The 20,742-nt window shown below is 41.3% G+C and overlaps 1 protein-coding gene across 2 annotated transcripts in view; it reads right to left on the bottom strand.

Moving 5' to 3' along the window:
* Positions 1 to 20,742, bottom strand: part of RIC1 (RIC1 homolog, RAB6A GEF complex partner 1) — an 82,680-nt gene that overhangs the window by 35,979 nt on the left and 25,959 nt on the right. Inside the window, exons 3-7 of one of the 2 annotated variants that reach the window (XM_048504805.1) lie at positions 19,775 to 19,851; positions 12,395 to 12,502; positions 11,503 to 11,645; positions 11,256 to 11,389; positions 7,470 to 7,561 (exon numbers count right to left, since the gene is read on the bottom strand). In XM_048504805.1, coding sequence (XP_048360762.1) covers positions 7,470 to 7,561; positions 11,256 to 11,389; positions 11,503 to 11,645; positions 12,395 to 12,502; positions 19,775 to 19,851 — 554 coding nt within the window. The remainder of the gene's footprint in view (positions 1 to 7,469; positions 7,562 to 11,255; positions 11,390 to 11,502; positions 11,646 to 12,394; positions 12,503 to 19,774; positions 19,852 to 20,742) is intronic. The other variant, XM_048504806.1, reaches the window with a different exon arrangement.

Here is a 20,742-nt window from a genome sequence, read left to right as displayed (position 1 = left end):
CGTCGACTCGGCTGCTCCCACTGTTTAATCTGCGGCCGCCCAGGTGGCTGAGAGCTTGAAAGCCAGACGAATTCCCCTAAGTGAAGCCCATTCCGTTTACTCAAATGGATGGCAGCCCACTCGGAGCTGAAAGGCCGGCCCGATTCAAAGCGCAACCCGTGCTTCTCCGTTCTGCGCTGACCATTTGGGAGAAAGATTAGTAGTTTCGTTCTTGCGCCAGTGTCCAAACACTCCATGGGCTTGGGCAGGCCAAGGTTGTTATTACATGAGCCAAATAGTATTTGGAAAGAAGCCGAATTCTAGAGATTCACTTTGGTCCCCTGTGGGGAGCACATGAAGTGGGGGGAAACCCCACCTCCAAATGACATTGAACAGCTGGTAATACCCGGCTTTGCACACATCAGTGACTTCTAATCCCTACCCGATATCCCCACAAGCTTATCAAGATTTGGCCAGGGTGTTTCAGGGAACAGGAATCGCGATCAGTTGCCCCATAGGGATACCGATTGCAAAATCATGCACTGCAGCCGGAGCTCAACTACCCCAAGGGGTAGAGATCTATCGCATGAGGCCCCACCCGAAGAGAAGGAGCTCCAGCGCTTTCTTAGATAAGAATCTAGCTCGTGGATTCATACTGACGAGCCACCAAACCACCCATGCCGCCCCTGTTCTGTTTGTAAAGAAAAAAGGCGGCTCCTTGAGACTTTGTACTGATTACCGTGGATTAAATGCTGTTTCCATGTCCAATAAATACCGCTTTGCCCGCTTAATCAAAGATCTCTTAGATCGCGCTGGGCAAAGGGCTGGATTTTACTAAAGTTGGATTTAAGAGGAGGCTTATTACAGGGTCAGGATTGCAGAGGAGTCTGAACATTTAACAGCGTTTAATCACGAGAATTTGGACAATATGAATACTAATAATAATGCCATTACGGTTTTGGCTGGAGCACCGAACTTTTATGGCCCTTATCAGCTGAAAGGTCTTACCCAAGATTTATTGTATAAAGGGGTGAGTCGTGTACTTAGATGATGTCTTGATTTATTCACAAACTATGGAAGAGCATGAAACACTGGTTCGGGAATTATTACCAAGCAGCTTGCTTGACAACTCCCTCTTAGCGAAATTATCGGGAAATGCTGTTGTTTTTCATCAGTCCTCCATAGACTATTTGGGCTATCCAGTTTCACCTTGATGGCTTAAAATGGATCCTGCAAAACAGGCGCTATGGTACTTCAATGGCCTGCCCCCACCAACAGAAAAGAATTGCAATCCTTCCGCTTGGTTTTGCCCTTCAATTTCTATCGTGATTTTATACCCCAATTTGCCAAACTGGCCCTTCCACTCACAGACCTCTTACGCGCAAGGCAAAGGATTCACAGGCTGCTAAGCCCGGTGCTCCCCTCCCTTGGTCTCTCCAGGAATGTCAATGCGGCATTCCAGCGTCTGAAAATCAGCTTTCACTACTGAACCCATTTTGAAACACCCCGACCCCGACCTTTCCTTTTGCATTGTAGGTTCCGTGGATCGCGCGTCCGGACAAAGGCTGGCGTAGCCCTCTTTGCAGAGAAATAAAGATGGTAAACTTGTTCCGTTAGTAGCTTACTTATCCAAAAAAGTTTTTCTGGCCCTGAGCTCCAACTGGACCGTAGGAGATAAAGACTGCTGCTATCAAGGTGGCTCTATGCGCTTGGCATGCCACTGGCTTGAGGGGGCCAAACACCCCTTCCAAGTTTGAATTCGGATCATAAAAGAATTTGGCCGCCCTCTCACCCACCCCCCCTCAAAATGTCCATAAAAGCAAGCTTAACTACGTTGGGCTGATTTTTTCTCTCAGCTTCTCCTTCACAGTCCATTTTTTCCTGGCAAAACCAAATAAACTGGCCTGATCGCGCTGTCTCGTCTCGGGGAGAGGTGATTCTTCCATACAGAAGATATCCCATGCGACCGTGCTCTCCCCTCCCAGCTGGGTTTTGGCTGTCACTTTCGGTCACAGGCCTCTGCTTCTCCTCCCCCTTCGCCCGTTCCGGCTATCGTCTCCCCTTCCTGCGGGAACTAGAGGAGGCGGGGCTCCGCGAACTTCCAGCGGAAGGAGGAGAACTCCCAGCTCGCGCAGCTTGCAGAGGGTGGCGTTTTGGAAACAGGGGGGTGTTGGTACGTGCCTCCCCGCCTTCGCAGGCAGGTTCACCCGAGAAGCTTGCCATGATGCCCGGTCGGCTGGACATTTTGGCTTCCTCAAAGCGCTACATCTGGCCCGTCGCCAGGTCTGGTGTTAGTAGCGCCATCGCCGCGCCAAAGATTTATTGAGGCTTATATCAAGGGGTGTTGTTCTGTCTGCGGAGGCCAAATCCATTCGAGGAAAACCCCATGGACTTTTAAAACCTCTCCCTGTTGCCTCCGGCCCTGGGAGGTTATTTCGATGGATTTTAATTGCGGATTTGCGAGGAAAGCCAGAGGGAAACACAGTTTTATGGGTGGTGAGAATTGGACCTGTTATTCTCCAAACAAAGCACATTTCATCCCCCCCTGCACCACCATTTCCCTCCGGCTCCTAGAATTGGCGACTGTTTATCCAACACATCTACTACCTACACTCCGCCCCCCCTCCAAGGTGGTGTCCGACCATTAGCCCCAATTCATCTCAAATTTTGGAAGAGCTTTCCTATGGACTTGTTGGGAGCCACCCCGGCCCGGTTGCCGCCCTACTGCGTTCAAAGTGGCCCGATTGAATCAGAGAGGAAGTCGAAGACAGAGCAGCTAGAGCAGTACTGAACGTTGTTACACTAACTATCATCAAAGACAATTGAGTCGCGATTTAATCCCATTTCGCGAATGATCACGCTTACAACAATGCCGTTCATAGTAGCACACAGAAGACCCCCTTTGAAATTGTGTCTGGGCGTTCTTTCCCACCACTGCCCCAACTGCTTACTGGACTACATCCTCCAGAGTTCAAGCTTAGTGGATTTCATCCCACTGGCCTGAGGAGGTGGAAGAGCTGGTCCCGAACTGCCCTGCAACTTAAACCAAGGACTCACAAAAGTTTCAGAAGGCGGATAAAGCATGCCCGTTACCTGATTTCCCTTTACGTGTGGGGGCTTGGGTTTTATTTGTCTACTAAAAATCTTAGAGAGCGTTCCACCAAATAATAATATTCAAAACTGGGCAAAGAAATTCGTGGGTCCTTTTAGAGTTACAAAAGTGATCCAATGATGCTACTGCTTTCGTTTTAGAACTTTGCCCTGAATTCCTTAAGTAATATCCATCCCGTCTTTCCATTTCCAGTTTTGCTCAAAGGAGGCTCCCGTTTCCGATGGCGGGCGCGACCCTCCGGAGATACCCCCGCCGACTATAATTGTTATGGCCACAAGCGCACTATGAAATTGGCCTTTATTCTGGACTCTCGCTTTAATCGCCAATCGCTTGCAATATTTGGTTTTCTTAGGGTGGGATATTCCTCCGGATTCATAATCAATGGGTGTGATTCGGAGAAAATATATCGATGCCCCTCCTTATTTCTGCTTTTTCATCGTGCCTTTCCACTTTGGAAACCGGAAGGGTTTTTTTTTTCTTAGGAGAGGCAGAATGTAAAGATCTCAGTGGTGCTGATTCTCTTCACAGCCGTTTGGCCTTGACTGAATTCCTTGGCACGGGCGACGGGCCAGAATCCGCAGCAACCACACTGTTAGGGGGCTTATCTCATAGAGCAAGATGAGAATTCCGTTCCCATGAGAATGGGACTGGAGACACCGGGAGGGGGATGGGACAGGGGATGTTATAACCTGTAGTTTAAGCGGGAGTTCCCATTCCTGTCATGTCGTGTGTGTGAGCTTTCTAAGATGTCTGAATAAACGGTCTTTCAACCAAAAGCCTTTTATTTCTGCTTCGTTGGAATTCCTTACAAAGGCTCATGCTAACCATCAACCTGTTCCCAGCCCTTCAAATTTATTTCAGTTATAGGCTTGAACAGAGCCTTAGGCAATAAAAAAAATTATAAGGTGATGAAAGGAGTAGGGGAGGAGGTAGAAGAGTTTTTTTAAAAAAAGAACATTATGTAGCATTTATTTTGTAAAATATTTTCAAAGTAATATTTTCAAACAGTAACCATGGCTCTCTAAATTCAGAATTAATCAGCATAAACCCACAAAATATTTCTACTAATAGTTTGTTTTTAAGCACCACACGTTTCCAGACTTAGGCCCCTTCTGCACATCCAGAATAATACACTTTCAATCCATTTTCACAATTGTTCGCAAGTGGATTTTGCTGATCCACACAGTAAAATCCAGCTGCAAAGTGGATTGAAAGTGCACTATTCTGCATGTGCGGAAGGGGCCTAAGACATGAAAAAACTCTCGACATTTTATTCAGTCTGAAAACCAAATGAGAATAAAAGGGAAATTACAAATCATAGTAGACCTGCTTTGATCAAAGACAGCAACCTCTAATCTATAATGATTTGTTGAAGTTCACTCGGCAGTTTATTTCCACTAATCAGTTTGACAATGTAGGTATTTCTTTTAGCACTCAGTGTTTATAGAGCAAGTGCAACAGAGCAGAGTATCATTAGCTGCCTGCTGGAAGAACTGCGAGGGCTTGGTCTCTATGCCTTGTGATCTGTTTGGCCCTCCAGGGGCCAACTGACAGGCAACATGAGAAACAGGATGCTGGACAAGATGGACCTATGGTTTAAGACAAAATAGCATATCTTACATTTTACAGAAATCCACTCCCACTCTCACCCTGAATCAGACATTGACATACACTGTGCTACTAACCCAGTCATAATCTTCCACTAACATTGGTGAGAAAGGAAGGGATTATCATTTAAAGTTATGGGTAAGCCAACTTGTTTGTCAAATAGAAAGGGAGGTAAACTTGAAAATAAATAAAAGTGGACAATAGCTGAACTTATTCTGTTTTCTCTGTTTTATAAGAAAATAATTTTTATTGGTCTATTCTTTCTGTTCATTCAGTGGCTACTTCATATACTGTTTCATCACATCCACAGGTTTTGTCAGCATCTCAATAAGCAATGCCTCCAACAACACCATTTAAAGACACAGGCATAACCCTGCAAGTCACTCCCACACTGCAGTACACAGCTAACCAAGACCGTTCTAAGGGAATAACTACCCACCCATAGGAGCAAGACATCTATTTATATTATAATTCTTTCTGCTGCTCATCAAATTAGATTGCACAAATTCATTTTTAAAATGGCCTTGTGCTTGCTTCAAAGTTATTTGTTTACATGCAGTCCTCATACAGTTCAAATGCTGATTTTTATGGTACAGATCATAAAGGTTCCCTATTTTAGCTTGACTTTAAGAATATGTATTCCACACACTTCACAGCCACATAAATTACACACTTGAATGAATTTCTTAACTTACACTATTTTGAATGCCGATTTCAGATGCCCATTGTATTTCAGCAACTCTCAAATTATTTTGGCATGGTAGCCCATGCAACAACATTATATCAGCTGAGATTTCCAACAACTTTTGACTGCCTATTTTAAAGGATATGCTATCTTATAAGATAGCACATGCTATCTTTTAAAGGATATGCTATCTTATAGTAAAAGATCTTTCATCTTATATTAATAGATGAAAAAAGTGTCACAGAAATATCTCAACTTGTCCTTTTTTAGCTGTATAGTCAATGGCTTTGGGATATGTTACCAACAGTCCAGTTTCAAGCTATGCCTAGGACGGCCTCAGGATGATGTATACCACTCAAAACAGTTGATAGTAGTAAGCATAGACTATGGTGAAAGGAAGGGGGTACCAGGCATAAATGCTGGTACTCTGTTACTAGTCTATGGATACAATACTATGCTAATGAAACCTCTTCCTCTGCAAAAGGACACTGCAGCAATCCAGTAACCAGACACTATTCATACTGTTCTACAGCTGCCCAAACACCTATAATGTCTATTGCCATGCAGAATCAAAGACCCATGGAGTATTCATAATAGAAAGAAGAGACATCATGATCACAGTGGATGACTATACCTTATTCTCTTGTCCCCCCACCAGGGCAGCCCACCCCATATGAACCTTCAAGATGTGTGGGGGAGCATGTTAATAGACTGCCATCCAGACTCTGCCCCAGATGCTCTTGCCAGTTGTTTGAGGGTTGTGGTGGAGTGGTTGAAAAAGAGCTGCTTGCAATTGAAGTCCCTCACAACTAACGGTCCCTCACAACTAACCTTTAACAGCCTCAACAGGGTAACTGCTGGTGAGTTGGGTGGATGGTATACCATCCAGATAGCCAAACTCTCCTCAGTGCCCCACGCCAGGCCAACACAACCAACACCTGGAATTTCCAAAGCAGGGAGTGCCCTGCAGGAGAAAGCCTCTCACATCAACATTGCCAGAAAATCAAATGAGGAACAAAAAAAATCTATCCCTCTCAGAAATATGTAGCACTTCTTTCAAACTTTTGTACAATGATCTTCAACAATTTGGAATGGAGAAAGGGGGTACAAAGAAAGAGCACAGAGGAGAGCACTCTACAAAGTAACCTGATAGATCTCCATACATTTCAGGGCACTCACATATCTATGGCCCAATCCAGGGGGTGGGGGAGTTGTGGAGATGGTGGGTCTCTATGCCAGCAGATTTGCCCTCCCCGGGGCACTTATCCTGGCAGAGAAGCAAATCCACTAGTGGGCAGCAGCCATGGAATTGCACAACAGCCAGAAATAACACAGAGCAGGAGGTTTGGTCAGGGATGGAGTCAATGTTAGTTGGCTTCCACCATGGCTTTGCCTTTTGGGTAGTGTAAGTCCATTCAGCCCAATGAAAGTTTTTTTGGCAGTCGAGAGAGGTTTCTTATTTTTTGCCTCCCGGGACTGCCAAAAAGCTTCTGGAGGCAGCAGGGTGATACCACAGTGGCATTGTCCCGGGTTTCTCTAGGGCTCTGGATTGGGCTGTCCGTCTCAGACAGGATCTTTGAGGACAAAATAGAGAATTCACTTGAAATCGTTTCCAAAAACAGAATTGGAAGAACATGGTATCCCAGCAAATGAGCCTCTAATAAGATGAAGATGAAAAGGTATTAAACAACATACTATACTGTTTAGTAATGACAAGCCCCAAGTCACTGATACGGAACATGTTTAGACAGTATGCCTATGTGAAGAATTCAAAACATGACTTTGCACGGTAGCCTAATTATCTTCAGTAAACAAATGACAAATGAGTTTTCCCCCCAGCCTAGCGTGTGACTTGCAAAATGCTTTATTTCATTAATAAATAGTTCCAATCAGACTTTTTACAAGACAGGGTATATTTTCTGTCTTTCTCTGAATGATGCACAGTTTTCAACAGGACTACCCCTAACCAGAAGTTTAGAAACTTCTTTTTTTAAAAAAAGAAAAGTGTTGCTTAAGAACTAATACAGCATAAAGTGAGATAGATTTCCAGTCTGTTAAGATTTACAGGAGAAACAGGCAACTTACTTTGCACATCCAAATGCCATTAATTGGTACTTGTTGTTTACAGCCACACAGGTTCCATCCAGAACATCCTGTGCCCAAACACCATGAAGTTGCTGTAAGATATGGTATAAAAATTTTTTTGTAAAGCATATTGCTTAGTCTGCAACAGAGCATACTTCAGATGAAGGCCGCACACTTCAAAGCCCTTGCATTTAATTCACAAGACACAGAGACTGTCACATTCAAGACCTTGCAAATAAGCTCCTAACAAGAACTGAAACCAGTTTCCCATACATAAATTGTTCATACCACTGCTTATCTATGTTTTAGAAAGCAGCAATATTATTCTCTGCACCTCTCTCCCAACCCCATTTCTCAACTGAGCCTTTGGGGGAGGGCAGTGTGTATATATAAATAAATAAATAAATAAATAAATAAATAAATAATAAAAGGCAAGCACATCTGCTTGGATGTGAGAGGCTCTCTAAAACTAGAAGCAGCTTTTCAAAAAGTAAACTTAAACCATTTGCTCTTGAATGTGAACTACTGCAAATGATGCTGTCATTTTGCATTTTATCTTTTCATCTAAACTGCTATTAGCACCTTGGAAGGTAAAAAGGCAGATTAGAAATACATTAAATAAACACATTGTTGATAAAAACCAAAGCATACCACGTGTTGCTGGATTTGGCAATCTTACATTAAAGTTTTCCATAAGGAAACCATCTTTTCCTTAAGGATGCTTTAAAGTGTGATGCCTCCGTTAGCAAAATAACTTCACTAAGTGAGATATTAAACACCAGACACCTCAATACAGGTTTTTGGAAACAAGGCAGTACTTAACTAGTCAGCTTAACAAACTAGTAACACAAATTTCCAAGTCTGTATTTAAAACACAAGTTTCAGTTAGCAAATATTATTAGTAGGACTTGGTGTTTATAATTTTTCATGATTTCATAGATATATAATGTAGCAGCTCTGCTGAAGTTAAACAATTCTGGGAGACAGTTCCAAAATCAATGTATGTGCATTCTGCAGAAGATGTAATCAAACACAGTAATTAGAAGTAAAAGAACCTAGAAAAGTACAAACAATTTAAAAATCAAGTCAAGCCAAGACAACCTTTATTGGCATATCAGCATAAAGACAAAGGAAAAAAGTCCTAAGAGTTTGAGAATTGGCTGCAGTGCTATACAACTCCTACTCTATGTTTGAAAATGCATCATGATGGCAAGACGTAGAAATCTGGCTGCTGTCTCGGTTATCTTAGCAACCTCATTATTCAACTGGTATAAAAAAAAATTGTTGGTCTGACAAACGTTTTTTCTTTGCCAGAACCTGTTGCAAAAGATTTAATCTGGTTGTTTCATAGAGAGGGCAGTACAAAAGCAGATGTTTGAGCAATTTTACACAATTCATGGTGCATATGCAAACTCTCTCATGATGAGGAATTTTCAGCTGTCTGCCATGAAACAAAGCTGATGGGAGTACAATACATCTTGCACAAGTAAAGGCTCGGTGCTGATTGGGCTCTGTTAGTTGTATTAAATACTTTGCCCATACAAGTTACCTAGAGGTAGATTCCAAAGTAGAGAATGGAACAGAACTTACTGGCTTCTCTGGTTAGATTCCAGTATTCTTGATCAGTCAACCGCCTTTTCAAGCTCTGAAGGATTTCATTGGCTGGTAACACTGCCAAAGCCTCAAGTAAACCTACCTAGAGTAAGTATTTTGGCCTCTATGCAAGCCCCCCACTGAGATCTTTGGAGGGCGGGCAAAGCTTCAAACGTTAAACTCAGGACCTCCAGGTTGAAGCATACATGTACCCAAAACTTGAAGGTCACTAACCATGCCCTGGTTGCAAGATGTTGACCAGCTTCCAAACACAAAGAAGCATATGGCACACAATGGGGGACACCTAGTATCTTATATAAGAGGCAAGATTGAATCCACTCAACCTAGTGGTTCCAGGCTCCTATCCATAGTGGTACACCATAAAGCAGTTGCTGGGCCACCTTGGCATAGAAAACTTTGATGGCCGCTGGAACAAATTCATGGCCCTTGGTGTAAAAGAAACGTATAATAGCCATGGTGCTGTTGTTACTTCCAGCAATTGCTAGATTTCTGTGTGTGGCCTAGCTTGCTTTGAAATGGAAGTTAAAGCCCAAATATTTGAAATGTTTAATTTGATCCAGGGGCTTACCATTTAGAAGCCATCTGACCGGCTTGTATACATTTGAGAATCTTGGATTTTGCAAAGTTCAGTACCAGAGAATTGTTATTATAGTACTCATTGCATTTGTTGAGGAGGTGTTTTAAGCCAGTTCTGAATTTTGACAAGAAGATTGCATCATCTGTGTACAATAACATCGGGATCTGAGCACCTCCTAGCCATGGGGCATGCAAATTAATTTATAGCAGGTTTGGAGCAAGATCATTCAAAAATAAATTAAATAATTCTGGCGCCAAAACACAACCCTATTTAACACCCCTTGTGGCTGCTATTTTAGGGTTGAATGACCCTGAGGGAGTACACTTTATCTGACACGTGGTATCCCTATGTAATGCCTTTATAAGGGTAAGGAGCCAACATTCATATTCATTTTATCCAACTTTTCCCAGAGTAGACTCCTCTCTACAGAGTCAAAGGCACCCTTACGATCAAAAAAGGCAATATACAACTTGGACCTCTCTTTGTCTTTATACTTGGTACTTAATAAGTTAAGGACTATACAGTAGTCCAAAGTAGATTTGCCCTTCTTGAATTCAATTTGTTCGCACCCCAATATCCCATTTAAGGAAATCCAGGAGACAACACTGTCTAAAAGATGTTTGGCATACAGTTTCCCAGCAATTGATAGCAAACTTATGGGTCTGTAGTTAGATGGTAATGTGTGATCTCCTATTTTGAAAATTGGGACAACAATGGCATTAGTCCAGTCTGGTGGGACTGCACCTGTTTTATCCACTGTTGTGAATAAAGAGGCAAGCAGTGAAGCCCACCATTCTATGTTCATTTTGAATAGCTCCCAAGGCAGTGCATCCGGCCTTCGGGATTTGCGCAACTGAATTGATCGATCCATACCCTAATTTCCTCCGTGGTGACCCATGGCCATTCAGGCATATCCTGAGACTGGACTCGATAGTCCAAGATCTTGGACTATTGGCCTATCCCCATCAGTATTAAACAGCTTTTGGAAATGTAAATACCATTCATGTGCAGAAATGCTAGAGATGGGGTAAATACTCAGATGCAAATCACCAGATATTATTGACCAAAATTTCCTATAGTTATTTGATAATGTAGCCTGAATAAGAGTGTCCCAGTGGGAAATTATGCTTCTAGAATTTAAAAATACACTTGTGTAGTAATTGAATGAGAAATATGTTTTAAGCTCAGCATATGAATTTTAAAAAAATAATAAATACATGATACAAAATGTGACAGTAGAATATAAATGAAATTTGGGTGGATTACACAGAATTGATGTTAGAAAGCAAGCAAATGAAACATGAATACTGCAGCCTTAATTATACAAATAGAACTTGTTGCTTGTGAAATGTTTTTCTTGTAAGAATGTTCAATATGGTTAGATTGAATATACTGATGAATACAGAAACCCTACAGAAAGAACAGTAATGGAGTGTGAAAAGAGCTCATTTTGTTCTAGGTTTTGCCCTAAGATCTTTTTTCACTAAACCACCCTGGTTTATTCTTACCATAAGAATAACACAGGAGAAATATTTCATTAGACTACAAATTTGAGCAGCCAACTAATGATGTACTAGTTCAATATAAAAAAATACCTCTGCTGTGAATCCACTTGACATTGGTGTAATAAAACCAACTCTGCCATCATTAAACACAACAGCAAATCCATCAAGCGTAGAACAGTATTCCATATCTGTGATATGCACATCTTCAAATCCCAAAAACGAGCCTGGTAATAGAGCAATTAAAGTGTTTGACTATCATATTTCAAACTGTCTTCTTGGTCTTCATTAGATTCAGAGTATTTCTTCTCTTTATAAACAGGATATGAATAAGAAATACCTCTGGAAGAATGTAGGTCCACAGAAAATGGTACTGTACAGAGATTTATGGCTTTCCTTCCATTTATCACACCATCCCAGTGAATTAGATGAAGCAGACCATCAACAGTAGCCACAAGAAGATCTTCCAGCATGGCCTGTAAACTACAAGAAAGGCACAGTAGGTACTACAGACAGTGATGACCAAACAAAATTTCTTTAATTTTATTATCTTCTTCTAAAACAGGGGTAGGGAACCTGCGGCTCTCCAGATGTTCAGGAACTACAATTCCCATCAGCCCCTACCAGCATGGCCAATTGGCCAATGGCCAGCATGGCCAATTGGCCATGCTGACAGAGGCTGATGGGAATTGTAGTTCCTGAACATCTGGAGAGCCGCAGGTTCCCTACCCCTGTTCTAAAAGGAAAGAATGCAGCTCAGACTTTGAGTTTTCATTCATTCTTTAACTGGGATTTGGGAAATTTCCAAAATAGGACACAGCAACAGGCTTTTTTTAGCAAAAAGAAGAAAAGAACTTAAAGACCCTGGTCATTATAGAAAATAAACCACAGTAAATAAATTTACAACCAGACTTTCTGATGAAGAAGAAAAGAACACTGGCACCTATAAATGGATCATCACAAGTTCTACTGAGTCACTTAGTAGACATAGAAGTAGGCATATGGCAAGACATAGAAACGAAACCATAACACAGTATTCTGATACACTGACTAGAACTAACCCAAAAAGATATTAACTTCCTGGATGTTACATAGTGTCAGTGCTTGACATCGCATAACTATACTGGTCATGCTTTAAATGTTCCACCAGTGATTTCCTGAATTACTGCTACCAAGCATTACACTAGCCATGTCTGATCCAGAAAGCAGAAATGAATGAGCATACACTGTACCTGGTTATAGATGCTTGCAAATCCAAAATGTGCTTCTTCTCTAGATTTAATGATGGGGCACATTGTTCTTCCTTATAGTGTGGTGTTCCTTTCATATGTGGGCTTCCTCTTTAAAAAGAAGACAAAGAATAATTCGGCCTTCACAAGGCTGTTTTATTGACTTCCTCAAACAAAACTAGTTTCTCAACTGAACAGAGGCCCTTTCCGCACGGGTCAAAAGCAGTGGCAGCGGGCCAGTAAAACAGCGTTTTGGCGGGGACTACTCACACAGGCACCGCTACCAAATTGCTGCAGCAGCGCCTGGATCCCGCCAAAACGGTGTTTTTGGAAACACCGGTGTTTTGGAAACGCCAGCTTCCATTCGGTGCCATGCGAACGGCACTGGGTGGAAGCTGGCGTTTCTCTCCCAGCCCTCCCAAATGCTCCTTACCTCCGGTCGCCTTCTGTTGCGTTGTGCAGGCCAGGAGACACGCCCCCTGGCCTCATTCTCCAGTGTCATCGCTCTGGCAAGGGGGGGGGGTGTCCCCTGGCCTCCACAACGCGAAAGAAGGCAACCGGAGGTAAGGAGCGTTTGGGAGCGGCGCAGCCTGTGCGAAGGCTGCGCCGCAGCTCCCAGCGGGACCATCCATGCGAATGGTCCCACAGGGGTGCACTGGCATAAACTATGCCGACGCATCCCCCCTCAGTGCCTGTGCAGAATGGGCCAGACACTCTATGATAAAAACGATGTTCTTTGTCATATAGTCCTGATGAATGTCCCAAACAGAAGAGGAATGAGGACATCAAGTGATCAGTGCAGCTCTTACTCTAACTCATCTATGAAGCAGGCTCCAGGATCTATGAAGCTGGCTCCAGTATCTTTTATAGCATGACAGTAACTCTACACTGGACAGCCACCCAACCTCGGTCAGAGGAATAGAGGACACAAAACCACAACACAGGAGATAGGTTTCCTCTAAATTAAGTACTATCTTTTTCTAGATGGATGTTATCCTTTTATGGGACAACTGTTCCATAAAAGTCACATGACCCCTATGATCCAATAAGAATATAGTAAGGATTCTGGGGGAACATAGGTACTAACTTATATTTGAATTGCAAACACAAAAACATCTCTGGAAAGGAAAGTAAAATGCCTAAGTTTGTTAATTTCAAGGTACATAAAAAAATTGAACAAAGTTGTCTATTTTTTATCTTGACTGTCATAGAAAAGGTTTTACCCAAAAGCAAAACGCACGGCTCAAAATATATTTTCATATGAGTGTCACAAATTGCTTTTTTGAGATGTCACATTCCACTGGTAAGTACTGCACTTTACACCTGTTTACTTAGCAGTATTCAACTATCAATGCAAGAAGCTTCATTTTTTAGGAAAAAAATAATTTAAGATTTTGAAAACTGGTTTTCAGATACTAAAAAATTGTATGCTACTACATACAAGACATAAATTATTAGACACCTCCGAGTTCATAAAATGCTAATAATATACAGTGAAGTGACACACAATTCTGACTGGAAATTTAAAAGGGAAAATCAGCATCATAGTTGCCAGTCATCTGAACTCAATTTTTGTGTGCGCAAGTACAGAAGTCTCTGCAATCCTATGGGTACAATTATTCTTTGTAATCATACTCCCTTGATAAACCTCATAGTTCTTATTTGTTTTAATCAAACACATTACTGTAAACAAATTACAATTATTTTCAGAAACAATTAAAGTTGAAAATCAATGTTTTGTAGTAAAAAAATAGAAGCATATAATTTGAACAGAAACAGACTCATACACAGTTTGTTTGGCCATGAATCAGGTTGAGGTTTTTCTGACCAGACTCACTTTCTCCATAGCCACAGATCAGCAGCTGAGAACTCGCTTCCAAGGACCACAGATACTGATTCTGTCCTGGCCATGGCACTACAGAAGGGGCTCCCAGCCATCCTCTCTGCCCTGTGTTCCTGAGAAAAACAGTTCTTGCCCCATTATGCAGTTGCAGGGAAAATAAGGTGAGTCAGCAGAACCCTGACCTGACCTGTGGCCAAACATATTGTACAATTTAGCCCACAGTTGCAACAGATTGTAATACCAGCATATTTGGATATCAACTATTTAACATCATGGTGGAACTCTTTTCAAACATACTATAGTATACTAACTGTTGCTAAAATGACTCACTTTCAACAATAGCCATATCCTTCAAAATATGATGTATATGCGCAGGAACTGACATTAGCTAATGCTTTAGATCACCTTATGTAATTTTTCATGCTATACATTTTGAGTAAAACCTTGTCTTAAAAAACATTTCATTCATTCAAAAATAAATTTTGCATTCCCAAATTCCCCAAAGAAGGAGGAGGAAGAGGAGGAGGAGACTGTGATCCTTATCAGGTGTGTTACATACCAGCATCTTCATCTACCCTTGTTTTGGTGAAAGTGTACTTAGCAGGCACTCTCTGGATAAACAGAAGCCCAAATTCAATTCATGCATTCCTCGTATTTATAATTAGAAAAGGCAGTTGGGGAATGCTCAAACAAAGATATATTTTTGCAGGATCCCTTAATTTCTATTTTCTCCACACTGCCAACAGCAACCGGAGTGAATCTTGAAGCATATGTAAGATGGTTAAAACTTTAAGTGTTCAGATATGGCACACATCCTTATGAGTCTGAGTATTCCAATTACTTTGACCTTTAAACTATGAACACACACTGCTGACAGAAGCAGGAAGGAATGCTTTGTCTGCGTTGCCACATCAGCAGTTGTTGATGTCTATCCAAATTCTAAATTACAGCAGACAGTTCTCAAAAGTGTCAGAACGAAAGAGGATATTCACAAAAGGCTGTCAGTATACTACTATAGAACAAACATATTTTCAACTGAAATGCATACAGGCCACAGAGACTTGCTGTAAAGTTATTAGCATTCTCTTTATACACTTAACAAACCAAAGGACACACATCACAAAAACATAGCTCCTTGACACTTCTACCATAGCAGAAAACAGTAAGGACATGCTTCAGGTCGTTCTGGCCACCGCAGCATCTACCACCAAAATTTTAAACAGTCAAGAAACCTCTGCTGGAAAAGAGGATAATTTTCTGTATGCCCCAGTGGAAGAACTAACCTGAAGGTTTAGTCCATTTTCTTTAGTAAAAAGCGAGAAAAAAGAATGTGGAGCCCAAAGTCTGGGGTATCCTGTAGCCCCAGACTGATTATCATTATTCTCACTGGGCTCTGGATCTCCCATGTGAGTGGAAAGTTGCAGAATCTTCAGGGCTCTGTAGAATAATGGCAGCAACTCATCCTGAGTCTGAGACTGGCGGGCCAGATGAGGTCTTCATCTGATAGCTCCCATTCTTTCTGTCTGAGTTAGACTGAGTGCTCAGAAGATTGCAAATCTCTTCATGCAGTTGGAAAGACCTTGGAGAAGAATCTCAGGAAGGGGGGGTTAGTCTTTTTGTGCCACTTCAGAAGGCTGAGAGGATTTTTAAGTGATCTGAGTCTGGCCCATAAGGGAGTCCCTGACCCCCTGGTTAGTCTGCCTCTTAGATAGAATGTAGACTGAGGAGAGGGCAGGTACATGAAGAGCTGTGCTTCTTTCTGTCCAGAGACTGCTCTGTTCTGACCACCTTACTATTTAAAAAGTTGGTCAGCCACTCCTGAAAACTCACTGAGCAACAAAGGAATCTTCTGCCTGTAAGAGGAGGATTGACCTGCATACTCTTGGTTAGTTTGCATTTGCTGCAGGGGAAGATGCAGCTGATGGCAATTGTTACAACATGTGGGCATTTTATACCCCCACTTTGCTTCCATAGTCTTCTGTCATCTAACATGATGACCTCCTATTACCTGCCAGTGTGCAGGCTGTTTCAGATTCAAGCATGCAAATTACATAGCCACGGGGGTTCTGTGGTGATGGTCACTTTAGCAGAACTGGAAGTAGGAAAGATGAACCAAGAGGGTATTTCCTCCCCTTCAATGAAGACAATTAACAGACAGTAAGGCAAACAAGGGAAAGAAATGGACCAATTACACACAAGGTGTTTGTAATGTGGTGGTAGCGAATATCTATTGCAGCAAGATTTCTTCTATGGATGTTTTCCTTTTAGCCCCACTTTCACTTTTCACACCCTCTGCAGCACTCTGTCTTGTAGCATGAATTTTGCTTTGTTGCCAGAGCAAGGAAGACTTTCCAGTGGGCACAACTTAGCCCTGGACCTCTTCCCTCCACCCACAGCAAGACTGCCTAATTTTACCCCCCTCCCACAATTCCCTCATAGTACTGGGCACTCTTCTCCTTTGCCCTCCTCCCTGCTGCCGATTCCTTCCTGCTTCTTGTCCTGCTGTCTCATTTCTATTGCCCATGGCCTCCCTACATATCTTTAGATTTTTAAATTTAAAAAAAATTAAATGACCATACTGTTAGATCGATAAATCAATACTAATACTAAAAAAGTAAAAATAATAAGAAAAGTCGATCAGTCACCTGATTTGCCCATGCATTTGATCAACAAACTGGGATGTCTTCATCCTCTTAGTATTAAACACAAGTGATCAATGATTCCAGACCATACTAGGAAAAGTAGTTGGCCTTGATGCCTGGGGTTACAGCAGTGGGAGATGGGCTATCGTGAACCTGGGGAACTTAGCAAATGGTGGTTCATGTTGTCCTTTTGCACTCTGCAAACTGCCATTGCTCCCCCCCTCACTCCCCACCACAAAAGACATTATGTGTTTGGGAAAAGTGTACAGATGCCGTTTTCAATACTTTTCTTTAATAGTTCACCTTTTTTATACTGCTATATTGCATGCATGATACAAAACCTGTGAAACATCTCCCCCCCCCCCCCCCAAACCGGACGCAAGCAAACATCCAGCTGATAGGTAATGCCGGCCCCATTGCAAACAAGGCAGAGGGTAATAATGGTGAGCACGTCTCAAAACAAAGACTCCCTGGCCAATTCTCTTTGAAGCTGAGGGACCCTCACTGTGTGTAATGGGCCAGGATCACCAAAAAGGAACTCCACAGCAAAAAGAGGCCAAGAGGTAATCACAGCTCCTCGAAGTCTGAACATGCAAAGGAGACAGGAAAAGAACTGAAGGAAAACTATTCTCATCAGAGATGGGAAGAAAATGATTTAATTTCCTGCCTCCTGGGATGGTGGGAAAAGTACCCAAAGGTCAGTAGTCTTCCTCTCCTCAAATGATAAGGGCTATTTAACAGCTCATGCTAGAATGTAGTGCAAAACATGAACACTAGATCCAAAGATGTTCTTCTACAACTTCTTGTTGAATTGGGAGCTAGGTAAATGTAAAGAACTAACTTGTTGTGACAGCACTGCAGCTGAAGTGTTCTACAGAATGTTTCAGCATCTCAAGTGTTCTACATAACAGAATTTGTTGGAATTTTCCTTCCATTCATGGGTTTTTGAATTGAAATGAACATTGTGTCTGTACTTCTGTGTTGTTGTTTTTTTGATACAATGTTTTTAAAAACACAAGTCCACAAAGTCTAGTGCTATTTATAAGTTTACACATACTTTATATCAAATGGTATGTCTGGTTCCCAGATGCTTTTGCCATGTTTTCCTTTGCCAAGCATTAGTTTCTAGTGCTATTTGGCTTGCTTTTCTAAACTTTAATCAGTTTTCCACCATAACATTAAAAATTAGGTTGAAGACTGAAATGCATTCTTTGTACACGCACTTGAAAGCAGCATCTCAGAGCATGGGCTTATGGCCAGCAATGACCATGTTCCAAGTTCTATTCTGAACTGGAAGGAAGCTGGAGCGCTGCCACATATGGTCTTGGCTTCATGCAAACATCAACTGCTATTTATTCTTTAGCTTTACGCCAATGAATTGAATAGAACAGTCTAGAGAAGAAGTCAAGAAACCCCTAAGGCTCAACAGTATTACAGTCATCCAGGAAACCTATTTTCTACATGAAATACCTGAAGGTCTTTCCACACAACCAGCCAAAATATACTGCACTTGGATATCAGTTCTTAAAGATCTTGTCAACAAATGCAATAGATCATCATCCCATCTACAGGGATGATGTCATCTACATGGCATGACCAGCTTGCTAATGTGGGTTAATTATGATGCCGTCCCTACACTGCTTGTTAATAAACATATGGGTAGATGAATGCTCCAAAGCGGGAAAGAAGTGAGCAAAAACTTGAAAAGAAGTTAACTCTTTAAGGATGATGAAACAAAACAGCAGAATGCTACCTCAAGGACAAGAAAGGAAACGTCTAGATCATGATCACAACTTTGCCATGTGGTTTGTGTACCATAACAGACAACAAGCCCTCAAATAATCCATCTCTCATCTTTTAATAAAATTAACATTGTATTAGCTTACCCCAATGTAAAAACTCAAAAATATATCAATGGTTATCTATTGTAAATTACAGAAAAAATATTTTAATGGGAAATGATTGAAGCAATCACTTTAATATTCTCTTCCAAGATTAACAATATAACACTTTTGAAACTATGGAACTATATTTGAACATTTGTTGGGTGTTGCCAATTTAAGGAGAAACCCACAAATAGAGGAAATCAACTATTTTGATCTACTTTATAAAGGTATTGACAAATTGGGTCTGCTTCATAAACTGTAAACACATTCATTTTGCTTGTCATTTCAAAAAATACATTCAGTTGAATCCTAAAGAAGTGGAAATAGACAAATACAAAAAGATTTTTGATACCTTCCACTTCCCAATGCATCTACTTTTGCTACCCAAAAAAGAATTGGGAGGTCCTTACAATGCAGCATGATGTCTACTACCAGAATGGAGAACTGCCAAAAATTCCATCCGCCATTTCTTGTGAGAGCTGTAGAAAAACTCACATAGCAGCTGACCAAAGGTGGCACAAATTTTGCTCTTATTCCACCAGCAAGGTAGTACAAGCCATTTGCAACTAGTCAAGAAGAGACAGGTCCTATCTTAACATTTCAAAGCCAGCAGCTTGGGGCAATTTATATACAGTTGGTCTTAGATAAAACAGCAAGAGTTACAAGATGTGCTCATATCTACTTCCTGCTTCTCAAGAGAGATCCTAACTAACCAGGACATTCCATTCTTTCTCAAAAGCTTCAAACAAGTAGAAACATAGTTGTTTGACCCCTGAAGTAAAACATGGTTTAATTCTTTTAACAAGTCTGCTGCAAGATGCATTGCTGAAATTCTCAGAGGTTTTGAGTGTCAGCCAATAAAGCAAATGACAGCTTTTCACATTTCAGTAAGTTCTCACTGACACACCAAAATACTGTATATGTATTTAAGAAAACATTTTTACAATAGTTTGTTTCAAGTGGTTTTTGAATGTATGACAGAAAGAAAAGAAAAAAATTATGGCAGACTTACTTGGGATAAATTGGTTCATAAAGGTACTTGTCTCTTGCAGATGGAAGATTAAACAACAAGATATATCCATTTGCAGTCTGAAAAATATTACAATATCCACATGAGTAAGTTTTTAATGAGTTTCCGTTAGAGCTATTTCAAAGCATTATAAATTTAACACCTATATGTTTTTCCTAGAACATTGTGAAGATATTGTTTTATGTTCACTGTCACACATGTACACACACACTTCATTCATGTAACACTGAATGTTGATGCATAAACATGAACATGTACTAGCTGCATTCAGAGATATCAAACCAAAGTTTCTCATTATGGTAACAAAATATGGAACCTTCAGGCTAATGCCCTCCCTCCTTGAGCTAAGAAACAGCAGACTCTATAGCCACAATAAACTACAGTTTATTATGCCATCTGAAATGGTCAAAACAATAAACTGTTTTCTGTGAACCAGAAACTCTTCAACTCCAAGTCACAGTAAAGGAAAGCCTTATGAGGCTCATGCCAGTCATAATAATGCATATTTTATTCTTGCATCTGAAAAGAGCCACAAAATATTACAATATTTGAAAATAAAAACCTCTATTTGTATATGAAGCGCCATCAAGTTGGTCCTGACTTACAGATACCCCATAAATCAACGTCCTTTAAAGCATCCTATCATTAATAGCTTTGCTCAGGCCTTACAAACTTGATGCCATGGTTCCTCATTTCCTGCTGCCTTCCACTTTTCCTAGCATTATGGTCTTTTCCAGTAACATTTGTCTTCCCATAATGAGACCAAAATACAATAGCCACTATCTAGCCATTTTAGCTTCTAGGGAGAATTTAGATTTGATCTGTCCTAGAACCCACGTCTTTTGGGAGGAACATGGTATCTTTAAGCCTCTCTTCCAACACCACAATTCAAACTAACCAAACTTCTTCCGCCATGGCTCTTTGACCGAGGGAGGGAGAGGGAGGGGTGG

This window comes from Sphaerodactylus townsendi, linkage group LG07 (assembly GCF_021028975.2).
Source record: "Sphaerodactylus townsendi isolate TG3544 linkage group LG07, MPM_Stown_v2.3, whole genome shotgun sequence".
Lineage (NCBI taxonomy): Eukaryota > Metazoa > Chordata > Lepidosauria > Squamata > Sphaerodactylidae > Sphaerodactylus > Sphaerodactylus townsendi.
This window is presented reverse-complemented; position numbering and strand designations above follow the sequence as displayed.